Source organism: Xenopus laevis, chromosome 1S, assembly GCF_017654675.1.
Source record: "Xenopus laevis strain J_2021 chromosome 1S, Xenopus_laevis_v10.1, whole genome shotgun sequence".
Lineage (NCBI taxonomy): Eukaryota > Metazoa > Chordata > Amphibia > Anura > Pipidae > Xenopus > Xenopus laevis.
Genome location: NC_054372.1, coordinates 151,486,745 through 151,505,353, shown reverse-complemented (window position 1 = coordinate 151,505,353; position 18,609 = coordinate 151,486,745). Strand labels below are relative to the sequence as shown.

Below are 18,609 nucleotides of genomic sequence, written 5' to 3'. Positions count from 1 at the left end.
TGAACCAGAAAGAGAATTGAGGTAAAAGAAAAGGTGTCAGTTTCTTAATACCAACACTTAGGGGGTTATTTACTAAACTCCGAATGCATTGATTTTTTTTTTTATAAAATCTGACTTTTAAAAAATCATGAATTTTTTGGAATTTATTAAACCCTGAGGATGGAAAAGTCAGAATCAGCGATTCAGACCTGTCGAAGTTGAATATAAGTCAATGGGAGAAGTACCAATGTTTTTGGGCGAAAAATCCGAAAAACAATTGAAAATCGTGAACATTTAATTTTTTTTTCCCGCAAAGCAAGTTTTCAGGAAAATGTAATAATAAATGAGCAAATAAATGAGTAAAAAACTCGAGCGGATTTGATCGGAGTTTGTAGCAGAAAATATTGAGATAAATTCGGACATTGATAAATAACCCCCTAAGTGTGGTGTAATACTTATTATAACTCTGCTGCTATATTTGTATGGCCTACTTATATCTGCAGATCATATCTATGCTTTGTTCAGATGGAATATTATATTTCCTATGTGTCCTATATTTAGAGAAGAATAGTCTAAACATTTTAACTGTAATGGCCAGTAAAACTATATAAAATGTATGATTTAATTGTTTTCCTTATAAGAGGAAACATTTACTTACTCTAATTGCATACATTTGTCCCTGAGATATAGTCTAAGTCAGGATAGCTTAACAATTTTACTGGTCAATTGGATTAATATTTCACAAAGAATTATTTAAAAACCGACTCGAAAGAAGGAGGGATCTCGGCAGAAAGGCTGGCCTGACAATAGTAATTAATTAGGCTATTATGTATTCAACTGTGATAATTGCTTTGCTGGAAAGTCCCCAGCCTTGAAAAAGATCCCTCACATAAATGTAATTTATCAATCTGAATTGCTTCGGCACAGCTGCATTTTCTCACCTTGAGTCAGTGCAAACTCTAGAAGGAGACATAACTAAAGCTAAGTAAGTCAAGAATCCCAGCTGAGACCCCAAACCAGCCACTGCATCTGCACTTTCATATCTGTTTTCCACGTTGTTTTTAGAAATATGTACATAGTGGAGGCTTAATTATCAGAATTCTCATTTTAGTGGTTTTAGAGGTTTTTGCATACCTCCCATCTGTCCCTTTTTCTGCGGGACAGTCCCGATTTTGACAGCTCAGCCCCCAATCCTGGGTTTCTTGCTAAAAGTTCTCTTTTATCTCCTGCTCTGAAAAAGATAAATGTTTCTGAAACTTAATTAAAATAAGAAGCTTTTTGGCAGAGAGCCAAATACTCAGCAGCTGCACTTGGATACGTTTGTAAGATTTTCTGATAAGCAAAGATACAATTGTAACAATTTATGATAAACAAGTCTCTTGGGAGAACTGAGACAGTTAAAAGGGCAATTTCAGCTTCATTTGCAAAACTGTTATAACACATAAAACATGGTCCTAAAATTCCCAGAAATGTGTTCAAACTGTCATAACCTGCCAAATTTTGTAAAATTGACATGGTAACTAAGGGGTGTGGCCATAAATGGGCGTAGTCAAAAATGTAATACGCTACATGCAGCTGATGTTTCTGTCTCTCTTTCCATTTTTCAAATGTTTCTCGAAACCACGACAAAACTCACATTCTCTAAAACCACAAATGCCATGGAATGTTGTAAAAGATCCGAATAAAAAAAGGACGAACTAAAAATTTGAATGTTACAATAAAAAATATATATACCTCTAAAACCTCTAAAAATGTGAGTTTTTCTGACAATAGCGACCAAAAAAAATGTTTAAAGTCCGAATTGATTAAAAGTGGTCCAATAAAATCTACTGACTTCTATAGGACCTCGATACCTTTTTTTTGGCAAAGTTTTGGATCAAAGGTTTTTGTGGTTTTTACACATAATAAACCTCAGATTTTTAGAGCTTTTAAGAAATATAGGAAAACCAAAATTTTTTTGATATTCGTGGAAAAAATAGAAATTATTTGTTTGTAAATGGCCCCTTAGTCTTTAGAACAAACGTGCCAATGACAACTGGGTCTAGGCCACTAAAATAACTATCCAAATCTGCAACCCTCTACCCAACAGTTCTTAGCATCCTCAGTCATGAGAGTTGTAGGTCAGTAGCAATTAGAAGGTCTGACTTTGGCAATACATGCCTGAAATGAAGCGGAAAGAAACTCCAGTGAAGTGGACAGAAACTGTTATTACACAGCAGTTGTAACAGCAGTTGTACCAGTTTGTAATTGTACCATTAATCATTTTTGCTTAAACAATAAGAACCCCCCCCATCTGACTTTTTTAAGAGGGCCAGAAAAAAAGTGGTTTAATATCCGGGAAAATATAAAATCAAGGAAATATATTATGCTTTATATACTGGTGAGACCACAAAAAAGTGTAAAACAAGGGGAAACTTAAAATCACAGAATGTAAAATTGATGTTTCACTTTATACAGTAGAACATACAGTTTACGTTTTTCAGGGGACCTGGAAAAATTATGTAAAATCAGAGAAATTTGTTAAAGCAACTTTTTCTTCAAGTACTGAAAGGATGTAAGCAAAGGAGTCAACTTTACTTTGAGATACAATATTTACTGTGTTAATAACAAGGGTTGCATCATTAATGTTACACTATGGGGACATGTAAGCAGGCCCGGACTGGCAATCTGTGGGTTCTGGCAAATGCCAGAGGGGCTGCTATAAGGTCCCATAGACAGTCACTATATAGTGGGCTGGTGGAGGACTATTTGGGCCTCTGAGTACTTGGAATGCCAGGGCCTATTTTGACTCCCAGTCCAGACCTGTGTGCAAGGCCTCTCTGTCAGTCACATGTACAACCTAAACCATAAGTGATTGGTGCAGGCAGGGCCGGATTTCCTCATGCGGCTCCCCAAGGCCGTGTGGTCCTAGCGCCTGTCTGTCTTGGCGTGCACATAGCCAGAACACTGGGGAGCTGTGTGTCCCCGGTGCTCCTTAGGATGCGGCTGCGCAGCAGGCCATCCCTAAAATGTTGCCGCCCTGTGGCAGTGGTGTAATTAGATGCTACTTGGCCCCACAGTAAATTCAATTTAGGGCCCCAAAATATTGATAAGTTGGCCTAGCCTACCAAGATAAATTAAAATTGCTAAATAGTTAGGACCAAGGCCCCTACACTCCTGGGCCCCCCTGCAACCACAGGGTCTGCTTCCTCTGTAGTTACACCCCTGCTTTGTGGCCTTGCCTCAAATCCGGACCTGGGTGCAGGACTGTATGAAGGGCAGACTAATTGGAATTGACAGTTAACAGGCAAAATATACATCTGGTTAGCATGTTAAACCTCTTTATTTTACTAATAATAACATTCAGGAAGGACAAACAGCAATTTTTGGGAATATCAGAAATTTTTTTATGTACAATACAGGAAAACATTACTTAAAATCGGGGAAATGCAACCGTTGAAATACATTATAAATTGGTGGGTCCACTTATAAAAACTGTAAAATGCGGTTAAACTAAAAATCAAGGTTCTTAAAATTTATAACGTTTCACTTTATATGTGTGTATTTATTGTGTCCTCAGGTCCTATATTTATTCTGTAAGCCTTATATGTTATAAAATACTGTGAATCACTAACTTTCTATAGCTGTGTTGATATTATATATACAGTATCTATATCATACATGATTTTAGATCTATGTTAATGCTAGTAATTTTTAACCTATGTGTACCTGTGTAGTCTCTATGATTGCCTTTAGTAAAGAGAAAGGTTCTGCAACAGCAGTCAATCATAATTTAAATAAGGTGCATAATTCATTTTAACCTATTTCCTTAAGGTCACAAAGCTGTCCCCCTGAGTAATAGGTTAAAAAGCTCTGTTATATACAGACATGCAAATCATCTTTTCTGCAGGGTGCAGTTTATGTATGAAATCAGATTTGCAAATTTTATATTAAAATTTTAAAACAGATAAGTGTCAGCTTTCTATATATCATGTTAAATTGTGGCCCCGTCGAGGACTGAGCCTTTAACAAGTGAATTCTCCATACAACTTAGATCCAATTATTTATTTGCAATAGCAAGCAAATCTGGATGGTTGCATCTTCTCTACCTTCCATACCTACATTTCATTATATTTTGCTGAACATACTGCTTAGCTCAGATATTTTATTGTTGCCTCATACCCAGACAGTACTTTAGCTGTCAGCCACAGAAGATTAGGCTGCCAAAAGAACAAACACTAACATGTGCAGACCCTGATGCACAAAAAATAGCTCGATTTTTATTCCGATTTTAGAGGCAGAAAATGAACACAGGTAAACTTTTTCTGTCACAGAATTGGCACAAGTACTTGAAACTCTGGTAACAGAAATATTATTACTCATTAAATATATTCAATCCTTCACCTTATACTATTATATTTTTTAAATTATATAAAGAAACTAGAGAAAGTTTATAACATCAAACTAAATAAACAGCAACCAAATGAATAAGGTCAGTAAAGGCTGGCTAAGTTGGATTTGTTTACATTGGATGGGTGCTTAAAAGTGAAGTATGCCCCCTTGTTCAACATGTGTTCAGTGAATAGGGCTTGTGCTACGTATACTTTTTGTCTACTGTTTTAATTACAAAAATTTCCATACTTCTCCATAGTATTCTCCATATTTGGTTCTTGCAAGATAAATAATGAGATTACCAGTATACAACCCTCCCCCTTGCCAGGCCAGGACTGGCAATCTGTAGTTTCTGGCAAATGCCAGAGAGGCTGCTATTAGGTGCAATAGAAAGTCACTATTTAGTCGGCTGAGGGGCTGTTTGGACCTCTGTGTAGGCTGATTGGGCCTCTGTGTACCTGAAATGCCAGGGCCTATTTTAATTCCAAGTCCGGACCTGCCCTTGCCCCATTTGTTGTGACTGTTTAGAAAGCAGTCCATAATTACGTATTATTTTTGCATTGATATGAAGAAAGGATAATGTAATTAAATCTGGAAGGGTGAGGAAACAAGAGCAATCCTCGATAGGACAAGAATTGGGGTTTTATCTACTGGTGCAAAATAGGGTTGCCACCTTTTAGCCTGGTGGAGACCGTGCAGGGGGCGGGCCATGATGTGGAGGGGGCAGGGCTATGACTCGCCGATTAGCTGATCACTGTGTTGATCATACGGAATCCTGCCCAGTTTTCCTAATTTGGTTTTGATCCGGGCAGCCTTTCAAAATACCGGGCTGTCCGGGTCAAAATCCGACAGGTGGCAACCCTAATGCAAAAAGTGTTTTCTCACAGCAAATATTTGGTAGATAAAGGTTAGGTAAAGTAAATCCTTCTCATGACTTTCAAGTCCTCATTCCTCTGCATCAGAATACATATCTATATATTTCACTCCTCTATTCCATACTTGTTCAAATCTGCCACTACAGTTTCCCACGTAAACCTTTATTTCTCCGAGCCTGGGATATATTCCTATCAAGGCTGTGTCACCATATTTAAAGGCTTCACAATGGTCCCTTTCTGCTTTCCAGGACTGTGGGTAGAAACCTTTAAAGGAACAGTTCTGTTTAAAAAATAAAAACTGGGTAAATAGATACCATGTACAAAATAAAAAATGTTTCTAATATATTTAAAAATGTAATCTATAACGGCCGGAGTGACCTCCTTTTAAGGTATGGAGATTCAAATTATGGAAAGATGCCTTATCCAGCAAACTCCAGGTCCCAAGCATTCTGAATAACAGGTCCCCTACCTGGAAAATATGGCATTTCCAGCCATATTCATTTTTAGGGCTTAGTTCTCCTTTAATAAAGGACAAAACCCTAATGAAAGTGGAAAAATGTGCTGCAATGGCATTCAGCTGGACAGTGGGTGGCAATAGAAGGGATGCTCTAGAAGGGTGACAGGTGTTAAAAGCAAGACAGATAGGTTGCTTTAAAAAGGGCAGGGGAATATCAAGCTTCAGTGGAACCCTGAGGTTGCCAACTCAATGCCACCCCCCTTGCATAGTTTGAAAAAGGGGCTATCAGTGTAATATCTATAGGGGCTTGCAGTGGTCACATCATGAAAAGAATAGCATTGGAATACAATACCTTGGCATCTGCTGTAAGGCAAAGCACAGTATGAGTTTATTCAGCCTGTTCTGAAGATATATATATATAGCCATTCTGTCACTAGTGATCCATTTATTGCATTTAAGGAGCTACATTTGATTATTTAACTATATTCTGCTAGGGAAAATCCTGATTCGCTCCAATGCATTTATATTTATATGTAAGAGATAGAAAGCTTATCCTCTGTGCTCAGAATGCCGGTGAATTACAAATTTATTGCATTTTGTTTGAGTGACATGCAATTTAAATTCAGCCCTCAGCAGATTTTGAAGGAAAAAAAAGCTTTTCTTCCTAGGTCCAGAAAATGACTTTTTGTTTTGCTTTGTATACTGTGAAAATACCCCCAGAAGTTATAATTGCATTGTAGGTTTGAAGAAAAATGACTCTGAAAAATGAAACTCTTAAATGAAAGGAATTAAAATAATGAATATTCCCCCTATTGACCATTTTTCATGCTGTGCTGAATAGCAGTTTTTTTCCCCCTGTTTGTTACATTATAAGGTAACAGTGCTAGATTGTAGCTGTAATTCAGTTATCAAAGCAGTTGTGTTATCTCAAATAAGAATCACTTCTTGTAATATAATTGCAAGCAAAGTGTTTTCTGCTAGGGAAGGATACTCCCCCCACTAAAATTATTATTTGGATGCATTATATAACAGAAAAGTGATGTATATTACGTTTAGTTGAAACGCCTATAGTAATTTTTATTTCTAGGGGCAAAACGACCTTACAAACATCTTGAATAGCGAGCAGGCACCATTCCGAGAACCAAAAAAATGTAATTAATCAGTAGAATCCAGGAGTCCAAGTGTTTTGATAAAGTAATACAAAAAATCTTTATATATATATATATATATATATATATATATATATATATATATGTATAAAAATAATAGCCTGACGCGTTTCATGTCCCCACAGGACATTTAATCATTGATTAAAGCTGGCCATAGATGTTGAGATTTTTAAAAGATCCGATCGTCATCGTGAGACCATGATTATCTCGGAACCACCCTGGGCCTGCAGCAGCCTAGATGCCGCTCTCCCGTTCCGCACATAAAAATCAGCATCGAAGTGGGTCAAATGGGGGGCCACATCACTACTGCAATGAGCACATTGCACTAAAACCAGGAAATTTGGCTCTTAGGTAGTTATTTATTAAAGTCAGAATACTAAAAACTTGAAAAATCTGAGGTTTTTTTTACTATAAAATTCTAATTTTTAGTGGAAAAAAAAACTAAATTTTTTTGAGATTTATAATAACCCGAGGCTGCAAAAAAGCTAAATTAAAAAATCCGGCATCTCAGACCTGCCAAGATTGTATATAAGTCAATGGGAAAGGTCCCTAGCTAATTTGAAAGTTTCTGTGGTCTGCGCTGGAATTAGCCCAAAAATCTGACTTTTTCTGGCAAAAATCCAAAAACCCAAAAATCGACTGATTCGGGGAAAAAATTCCAAAAAACATTGTACAATTCCGGTTTTTCCCAATTCCAATTAAATCAAGCTTTTTTTTAATAATACATAAGTTAAAAATCGTGGATTCTAGTTTGGTCTGATTTTTTTAATTAAATAATCAGACTTTCGAATTTTGATAAATAACCCGATTATGGCCTCATGGTAGGAGCAGCCCTGTTTAAATGATGAAATTTCTTTAACGATGGTATGGACCAGGGGTGTCCAAACTTTTGGCTTGCCGGGCCACATTGGAAAAAGAAAAATTGTCTGGGGCCACACATGAAATACACAAACACGTTTGATTTGTAAAAGTAAAGGAAATACACTGAACTACATACAATGCCAGTTGGATAACCTGATGGAGCTATACACTGGAATATGGGACACCTGGATATTAAATAGACTTATTATTATATTATTATTACTAACTGGGCAATGGGCAGAGTCCCCCCTCCTCCTATATCCTTTGCAACATGACGTTTCCTCGGGAACCAAGTGTTTCAAGCTGGGCCACATTCATATGCATCCTGGGCCGCAAGTGGCCCTCGGGCCGCAGTTTGGACACCCCTGGTATGGACAGAAATTAACAATTTGGTAACATGTGACATTTGCACATGTGTGGGGCAGTGCTTCGATGATAAATTATAACAGGTGTCAGAGATTGCATGTAGCAACCATTCATTCATGAAAGCTTTGTGCTGAATGAAGGATACACAAAAGAATGTTTGGCTCGGGAAAAAAAGCGTATACAGAAGTCATATCCTCTTTCTTATTTTGAAAATATTTTAAATTATTTTCATATTAAATGAAATTAGTATGACAGCAAATATGCAGATGAAGAGAGTATGTTATATTCGGTACAATGGCATAATATTATTAAAACGAAATACCATTTAAAGGAACAGTAACGCCAAAAAATGTAAGTGTTTTAAAGTAATGAAAATATGATGTACTGTTGCCCTGCACAGGTAAAACTGATCTGTTTGCTTCAGAAACACTACTATAGTTCATATAAACAAGCTGCTGTGGAGCAATGGCGGAAATTGAAAAATGGCTAAATGGCACAGGTTAACTAATGGATAACAGATAACACTATTAGACAGATAGAGCTTATCTGCTATCTGCTGTGTAACTTGAGCTTTTTCTCCTTTGAATGGCTGCCCCCATTGCTACACAGCAGCTTATTTATATAAACAATATATAATATATATGTTTCTTAAGCAAACACAGCAGTTTTACCAGTGCTGGGCAACACTGCGTTATATTTTTATTACTTTAAAGTACTTTTATTTTTTGACGTTACTGTTCCTTTAAGAAGGCTAACAAGAACTAACTAAAATTAACTAAACCAGTAGATGAACATATAATAAAACAGAGAAAAAATAAATAAATAAAAACGCCCATTCATCGACGAGAATGTCAGAAAGAACATCTTACAATTGAAGAAACCACCTTATTTGATCACCAGTAGAAGAGTTACAAATTTCAAAATAAGGAGACCAAATCAGCCTAAAAGAATCTTTGGGATGATTCCCTTTGGTTTAGTTTTTTTTTCTAACTGCTTCTAGAAAAGCTTTATTTAATTCCTGGTTACAAAAAGAACCCCCCTAATTATCAGACACAATTTCTTATGAACCAGCTTAGCTGGCAAGAAGCCTTATTAACTAAAACCACATCCTCTTTCTAATAAGTTAAGAAGGGACACAGTCAGGTTGGCAAAACAGTCAGGTTTAGGAACTTCAAGTAACAATTACTTACAAAAGCAGAGCTATCAGCTAAAAACGATCAACATGACCTATAGGCAACTTTTAGGGGGTTATTTATCAAAGTCCAAATTTATCTAAATTTTTCTGAAAAAGACTCCAACCAAATCTGCACAGGTTTTTTGGGCGTATTTATTAATACACTTTCCTGAAAATTTTGTATGCGAGAAAAAATCTTGAAAAATCAGATTTTCACGATTTTTTCGGATTTTTCATCCGATTTTCAAGTTTTTTTCGGCTTTTTCATCTGAAAACTCAGAATTTTGCCTGAAAACTCTGAAAACTTCGGGGTATTGCCAAAAACCCAGCGCACATCAACAAATTATTGGGACTTCTCCCATTGACTTATATGCAACCTCGACAGGTCTGAGATGCTGGATCTTCAGATTCAGACTTTTCCCATCCTTAGGGTTTTATAAATTCCAAAAAATTTGTGATTTTATAAAAAAAAAATTAATAAAAAAAAAAATCATGATTTTATAAAAAAAATCACCACATTTTCGTGATTTTTGCTTTCAGAGTTTAGTAAATAACCCCCTAGATGTAGATTAATATTTTGAAAAGAAAATTTTTACGTGTCAGTATCACTTTATGTCATCATATATAATAAAAATTACTGATAACTGTTTATAACTGATAAGAATTGATAACAATCGACAATAATAATGTTCTTAGTGCATTCAATTGATAATTCATAGAAGCCTTTTTATTAGTGATGCCTTTCAGCACCAAATGCACATGATTTATAGCAGAAGCTGCAGTGCGTGTGCAAATAGCCCCAGTTAGCAGAAGACGAGTTAGGCACAAGATTCTGCTTTCATTTTAGCACTAAAAGATTTGCAGCATTAATGGGGCAATGACTTATAGACTATTGTAACAAACTTTAGTAAATGGATGCCTGGTCTTTTACTTGTCATTACTGCCTCACAGATGATTGCGCTCCTTAATCTCTCTCCTTTTTCTGTTTCTCTTTCTTGATGTTTAATAAGGGCTTAGATGAGCGACATAAATTACATTGCTGAAAATCTGCATTACACACAACAGCAATTTTATTCTTGCTTACGCAAGTACTAACACATTCTAATAGTAACAGAAAGGCTGGAACATCATAGCGATTCTCAGCGGAGTATCTGTTATATTCAGGCTGGCAGGTCATAATATATTTCTAAGCTGAAGGAAATTAGCACATTCAAACTGTTATACTCTTGTCATTAAAAACCTAAGAAATTCCTGCACGGATGCTGACTGTATTTTATGTCCCAATTATTCATTTCCTAACTGCCAGTTTATTGTACTCAAGCTCGTTTCATGCTCTTAATGTTTTTTAACGTTTATCAATTTTCCCCCCAAAAAATTAGATCTCTACAGTTCCAAGAAGGAATGTTTTTATAAATCATCAGCAAAACATTCTAAATGGAACGACAATACTTACAAGACATTCAATAAGAAACATAGTATTATTTTTACTAAGAACAAAATGTGACATTATTTTAAAATACTCGCTAATCCTCGAATTAGACATATTAACAATAATGTGAATTTTTATTGTGCATTTATGCTGTGATATGCTGCTTTTTATGCACTCGCTCATCAATTTTTCATTCACTTTGTTTTGGGCTGTGTGCTTGTATGGTAACAGTGTACAGAATAAGCTAGTTCTCTACAGTTGTCCAAACTTTCAAAGTAACAGTGAAATCCTTATAAACAATATATATTTTATATTATGGGGCAGATTTATCAAAGGTCGAAGTGAAAATTCGAATTAAAAAATTCGAATTTCAAGCTAATTTTTTTTTCTTCGCTTAATAATAGAGAAAATTTGTACTTAACTGAAATTTTCATTTTCTTGAGTCCGAAAGGCAGCACCAAATGAAGGGTCAATAGTCCGACCCTCCCTGGTAGGACAGGAGAATAGAATAACCAATCAAAAACTTATAAATACTTCTCAATTCCCCACACCCTCAGTGTTTTATAAAGAATAAGAGACCACCACATCTGATGCAAAATATTTTATTAGGGCAGGGATATATGTGCTGCCTTTCGGACTCAAAACAATGAAAATTTCAGGTAAGTACAAATTTTCTCTTTTCTTTACGTCCTACAGGCAGCACCAAATGAAGGAGATAGCAAGCTTATTAGAGGGGGGGTTATTGCCTCATAAATGCGGATTCCAGAACCAAACTGCCGTAGGCTGTATCATGCTTGGCTGCTATATCAATTCTGTAGTGTCTGGTGAATGTGTGGATGTTAGACCATGGGCCGCTTTGCAGATCTCCTCCACATCAATGGATGATTTTTCAGCCCAAGAAGCAGAGATTTATCTGGTAGAATGAGCTTTTATTTGAGAAGGGCTTCCTTCCCAGCTGATACATAGGAACAGGAAATAGCATTTTTTACCCAGGAAGATATTGTTGGCTTTGAGGCTTTACATCCCTTCCTTTTTCCAGCAAAAATTTAAATAAATGTTCTGACTTCCTGAATTCTTTTGTCTTATCAATGTATGACAACAGACACCTGCGTACATCCAAGCTCTGCAAATTTGGCTCTGATGAGAAAGATGGTAATACAATCTGGGAATTTAGATTATTTGAAGAAGAAACCTTAGAATGGAAAAATGGTAGAGTTTTTAGTATAACTTTTTCAGGGAAATGCCAATGCTTGCAGTTCACCAACTCTTCTTGCTGAGGTAACGGCAATAAGAAAAGCTATTTTCCATGTCAGGTGTTTAAGACTGATGTCTTGTACAGGCTCAAACCATTTTTCACCAAGCGACGACAATACCAGGTTTAAGTCCCATGGAGCTAAAACCTCCTTAATTTTCCCAATAAGACAATTTTCCTTGGACAACCTGCTCGCCAAGGTGAGCACCCCAACCTGATGCTGATGCATCTGTCATTAACAAAAGATATTCTGGTGTCGGAAAAGAGTTCCCCCGAGTTAGATTGTGATTGGACAACCACCACTTCAGGTCTCTCTTCAACTGAAGGTTCACGTAAAAATAATTGTCCAAAGTTTGAAGATTTCTGTCCCAATTCCTGAGGATCACTTCTTGAAGCTCATGTGAGCTCTGGTCCAAGGGACTGCTTCCAGAGATGATGTCATGAGTCCTAGGACTGACGAATAGTCACTGACTTCGAGAGAAATAGGGATTTCAATGCAGCTTTGAGGGACCAAATCTTCTCGACGGGAAGTAGCACTTTCATTTGGCAAGTGTCCAACTGGAGACCCAGAAAAGTGACTGAGGTTGAAGGCTGAAGATTTTATTTTTTGATGAAGCTTTGATCAGCCAATCGTCCAGATAGGGAATCACAAAAACTCCCTTTTGTCTTAAAAAGGCTGCCAGGACCCCGATCAGCTTTGTAAAAATTCTTGGAGCAGAGGTAATCCAGAATGGAAGAGATCTGAATTGGAGATGGAGAACTTCCTCCTTCAGAACAACCGCTAAGCGAAGAAACTTCCTGCTGGCTGGGTGAATCGGAACTTGCAGATACGCATCCTTCAGATCCAAGGTAACCATCAGATCTCCTTTCTGAAGAATTCCTATTGCTGATCTTATGGTTTCCATTCTGAATTTTTTCTTCACAATAAATTGATTCAGGTACTTTAGATCTATGATAAGTCTGAATCTGCCATCTGTCCTGGGAACAAGAAAAAATCATGACTATATTCCCTTCCCCTTCTCCACTTGGGGAACTGGTTCCAGGACTTCCATCTCTAGGAAATCTGTTACTGCTATCTCTATGGCCAATTGTTTTATAAAATCTGCTTTCTTTAAGTTTATGCAGAATTTTGGAATTGGTCTTCTTAGGAACTTTATGAAATAACCTGATCTTATGTTACTCAGAACCCAAACATCTGAGGTTGTTCTTTCCCATACTGAGAGAAAATGGGATAATCTTGCTCTCATCTCTCCCTCTTTTATGAAGCTGGGTCTTTCTTTTGAATAGAGTCTCTGGACATCTGAGGTCTAAAAGGTCTTGATCTGAAACCCCTGTTAACATATCTGCTTCCATCTCTGACAGAATTTCTTCTGAAAGTGTTGGACTTGGGGGAAGATCTTCTAAAGGATGGACAAAAGGAAGGTCTAAAACAAGATTTTTGTTTTTCCTGAGGCAGAACTTTATCTTTACCCGTAGACAGGTTCTCAATTAACTTATCCAAGGCTGATCCAAAAAGTCTCCCAGGTTCAAAAGGCATACAAATCAGACTGTTTTTACTTGCTGAGTCTGCTGCCCATTTAAGCCATAAGGCTATTCTACCAGCCGTTGAGAGAGGCATAGTCCTGGCTCCAAGTTTTAATATGTCTACTGCCACATCACATAAGAAGTCCACTGGACTTTTGCATGGATATTGCATGTCCAGAAGAGTATCCCTAGAGGTTCCAGAATCAATATCCTCTTATAATTGTGTTGATCCAATGTTTTAAAGACCTGGACACTGAGACCGCAGCCAGCGATGGTTTACAAAAAATCCGAAGCCGATCAGCGCATCATGTCCCTGATGATGTCATCAGCATCAATCTGTGTTCTCTCCCTGACTGCACCAGAGAGACGCTTGAAGAAAGGCAGAAGCGCCACTGCACACATGATTTTCTTCCCTGCCGAGCATCACCCGCAGAGTGTAAACTACCTTTCCTTAGCCTAGGGTACATTCTTTCCCCCTGACCAACCTGCTCTCAAGCAGTTAGTCAACTGCCATCAAACTCCTTAGAGTCTGGATCTTCAGCCATTGATGGCCACCGTGGCTCCTGACTACCTTGGGAGGACAGAAAAACACTGAGGGTGTGGGGGAATTGAGAAGTATTTATATGTTTTTGGTTATTCTATTCTCCTGTCCGACCAGGGGGAGGGTCGGACTATTAACCCTTCATTTGGTGCTGCCTGTAGGACGTAAAAAAAGGCCAAATTCGAATTTGAATTTTAAAAAAAATAGAAAATTCGAATATCAAAATTTATCATGTACTGTCTCTTTAAAAATTTGACTTCGACCATTCGCCATCTAAAACCTGCCAAATTGCAGAGAATTTTAAGTGACTTTCCCAACAGAAGCTTATCTGGGAATACAGAATTTAGCAATGAGTAATGACATTACTATAGGGGGTGTGTTATGTTGACTACTAGTTTACCTGGTGAATACTTTTTATGTATCCACTGTGTTTCTTTCACTTACTATATTTCTCCAGGCTAGTAGAAATATCCTGTTATTTAGAGAAATTCACTGGCTTTTAACCGTAGTTGACCCTCAGAAGGCAAATCAACCTAATGAGGCAGCAAATCACTTCACAAATTGCAACTCATTTTTCTTCTCCTCTAATACACAGAACAAGTACTCAGAAGGGCGGAGGTACTTATTCAGAATGATAAATTGTTGGAACTTTCTTTAAAGGGGAATCTTTCCTACAAACATTAATATGGTATTGATATTAGTAACCAAATGTGTTTTTGTACCTGGTCTTTCTTTCTTCACTTAACAGCAGTAATTGCGAATTAAAAAGTTCACTTGACCTGATTGGTTATGACCATTTGCAAAGTTTATTTCAGGTACTGTAATGGCACATGGGGCTGGAAATTGGCCTGCTGAAAACATGGGGCCCCCCGACAGGCTTCCCCGATCGAGATCTGGCCGAAAGTTAGTTTCCTGCTTATCTTAAATTGTTACAAAATATCTAAGGATCTATTCTGGGCTCTCTGCCAAAAGCCAATTAAGTTAGAAACTTTGTATCTTTTTCTGGCTGTTCAGTGCAGGACATTTCAAAGGACATTTCAGAAACAAACCCGGGACTGCAGTTTGAGCTGTCAAAATCGGTAATGTCTCTTGAAAAAAAGGGACAGTTGGGAGGTATGAAAACATGAATATGAATCATAAGGCAATTGAAAAACAACCAAAATGTCCACAAAAGCTGGTTACTACATCCTGGAACCATTGCGTCAGTCCAGGTGCAGTCACACATGGAGGATATCAGCAATGCCAAAATGTAAACTGTCTCATTTAAGTGCCAAAATTCACCTTGGCCAACACAATGGATCCAGGAGCAGGTAAGGGGCTGATTTTGTGGTTTCAGCAGGACAAGATTGTGTTCATACCTCCCAACTGTCCCGTTTTCTGTGGAACAGTCACGATTTTGACCCTGCAGTCCTGGTCTTTTTTTTACTGAAATGTCCTGACTTTCTCTTTGATCTCCTGCACTGACTCAAGCAAAAGATACAACGTTTCTGAAACAATTAAAATAAGAGCCTTTTTGGCAGAGACCCCAGAACAGCAAGCAGCTGCATTTAGATACTTTTGTAAACAATTTAAGATACGCAAAGAAGCCATTGTAACTATTTAAGATAAGCAGGTCTCTTGGGAGAACTGAGACTAGCAGCTTAAAGGGCATTTTACTATAATTAGCAAAACTGTTCTAACACATTGCACTAAAGCTCCCAGAAAAGTGTTCAAAATTTCATAACCTGCCAAATTTTGAAAAAAGGGACATGGTAATTAGGGGGCATGTATGTAGCATGCTAAACTTCTCCTTTAAAGAAATTATGTTTCTTATTTATTTATAAATTGCTTATAATGAACATTATTGTGTCTTGCATGAAATCATTGTTTTATCTCTATAATAAATGTATATAAATTCCAGCAGTACTACACTGCACATTGTTGTTTTGAATTGAGGGTCAACAAAATGTTGTTGTGTCAACAACCTATTGTTATTTTAATTGTCTTTTTTTCCAGTGCTTAATTTATCCTTGTTTTAGTGTCTGAACCCCTCCCTCTCTTCTCTCAGGCGTCCATTTGTCTGATCTGCCAATGATCTTTCCAACTAGCTGTCTCTGCGTTAAGTGTACCACTCCAAATATCTCCTGCTTTCTTGGAAATTTAATGCCAAATCTGCACGCTAACAGTTTAATTACATTTTTTATGATTGTATGCAAAGCCCTTCCTCCCAGATGGGAAGACACTGTCTCAGAGCCCAATTAGACCAGGGAGAGAGGAAGGATTTGCACAGGAGTTAGGGGAGACTGCTTATTAACAATACATCCAATCAATAACTGTATAGTCACCCTTCATTGCAAAGCTATATAAAACACAAAGTTTATTCTAAGTGCCACTGTAGTGCCTTACAAAATATAGTTCTGCAGGAAATCATGTCAGCCATAAGATGGTGTTTTGTTTATTAGATCAGCTTTGGAATATAATTTACATTATTTTGTAAATATACAATGTCGCCCACACTTTTATTTACTCGCACACTACTTCCTGCTACAGTTAGGGGCAGATTTATCAAGGGTTGCATTGAAAATTCAAAGTAAAAAAAAATTAATTTCAAGCTATTTTTGTGTACTTTGACTAGGGAATTTTCAAAATTCAAATCAAATTTGAATTTGTCATGTACTGTCTCTTTAAAACTTCGACTGTTTTAGCCTACGGGGGACTCCTAGAACCTATTTGGAGTCAATTGGTGGTCTTAAAATACTTTTCACCCGCAGAAAAAAATCTTGATTTTTCTTAAAATAAATTTCGGTTGGTCTTTTTTTATTCAAATTTCAAAGTTATGGGAGTTCAAAAAAACTAAATCTGCCCCTTAGAGTACATCATCACAAAATGGTGGTTCAAGGGAAAAATGTTAAGGTGATGTTTACCAATATGTATGCTGATATATGTTCTTTAATAGGTCAGTTATTATAATATAAATGATCTGTTGGTTAAGTATTCAATCTGAAGTTGTAGGTTTTTTTTAAAAAAAAAATAAATAAAAAAGTCACAAAAAATGAAATTTAGATTCTTTGGTTAATTTCTATGCTTTTGTTGTCCTTTAGGTTGTTGCTCTTAGTAAAAGAAGCAAGGAGGCAGAAGCGGCCTTCCTGAGTGTATACAAGCAATTAATTGAAGCACCAGGTAAGATATTCCTGAGCACAATACAGAATCTACTGCTAATGTATATATACTGATATATATATATTCTTGGTAACGGGTTTCCGGATAACAGATCCTATATATATATATATATATATATATATATATATATATATATATATATATATATATATATATATATATATATATATATATATATATATATATATATATATTTTATAGATATATAAAACATAGCATACAGAATGCCTACATATTGCCATGAGTTGAGTGTATGTATATATATATATATATATATATATATATATATATATATATATATATATATGACGTTTAATACATTTAATTAATTAGAGACCTGTTTTCCTAAAGGAAAATTCATTCTGTTGTGTGATAATATTTGAAGTCCCATTTTTTGAGTTTAGTTTGACTTCCCACCCTCCAAAGATACGCAGGGGAGATATGACTAGCTTTAATCCAAATATTATGCAGTAAGTTTTAGCACACAGATGGCAGACTGAAAAAAGGCTAATAGTTTGTGTGTTGCTTGCCAAATTGTAGCATGTGTGGGATGAAAATGCTTGAAGATGCTTTAAATTTAAAGCACAAAACTCTTGATTACCAATTGCACATCTGTTTTGTCAGTCATTTAGCATCTAAACAGATCACTTGGCTCGTCACCCATATAAATTGTTGTCCTTAACGGCTGACAATCTCCCATTTACACATCTTGCAACATCAAACCATGCAATAACTGGAGTCAAAAGGCTTTCATTCCCAGTTTTTATTTAATGATTAGAGCAGACTTTTTAGTTTCAAGCTACACTTTGTAGTTCAACTTTTAATTGGGTGCCCCTTAACTGAAAACCATGTAATAGAAATAACATGGACGTTATAGCCATTCTCTAATATTTCCAGGGGCCTGAAGCACTGGCAGGGGGCACAGCATGAAGGTCAGGTGACATTTAGCAAAAATGACTGTTGCTCTCACATATTTCTTTAATCCCAGTCTGACCAACTGTTATAGTAAAATTTGTGGCTGAATAGTTGATCCCACAATATTTGTAACATCAGTTTGAGCTAAAGGGAACCATGACCATATGGATATCAAAAGGAAGGAGTTAAGTGTTGAGTACAAAAAGTCTAGAATAAGTAATTTACTGCCCTTATAGACTTGTCAACAACCAGCAATTGCTTTGTTTGCAAGTCTTCAAGACTAAAGGCCCCCATACACGGGCCGGTAAATGCTGTAGACAGACCAAGTTTGCATCGGTCAAGGTAAAAAATCCCGCCGAATCGTGGCCGCATCTGTTCATTGATGCGGTCCCATGATCTGACCGCCCATATTACCTCCATTATGATCCAATCGTTGGGCCCTAACATAAGCTTGGTCTTACAATAACGAAAAGATCTTTTAAAAATCTTAACATCTATGGCCACCTTAATCCTTATATTAAGCAGGCATTATAAACC

General features: G+C 36.7%; 1 protein-coding gene across 1 annotated transcript in view; it reads left to right on the top strand.

Moving 5' to 3' along the window:
- Positions 1-18,609, top strand: part of cux2.S (cut like homeobox 2 S homeolog) — a 224,333-nt gene that overhangs the window by 117,224 nt on the left and 88,500 nt on the right. Inside the window, exon 4 of the mRNA XM_018244218.2 lies at positions 17,079-17,157. Within this exon, the coding sequence (XP_018099707.1) occupies positions 17,079-17,157 (79 nt within the window). The remainder of the gene's footprint in view (positions 1-17,078; positions 17,158-18,609) is intronic.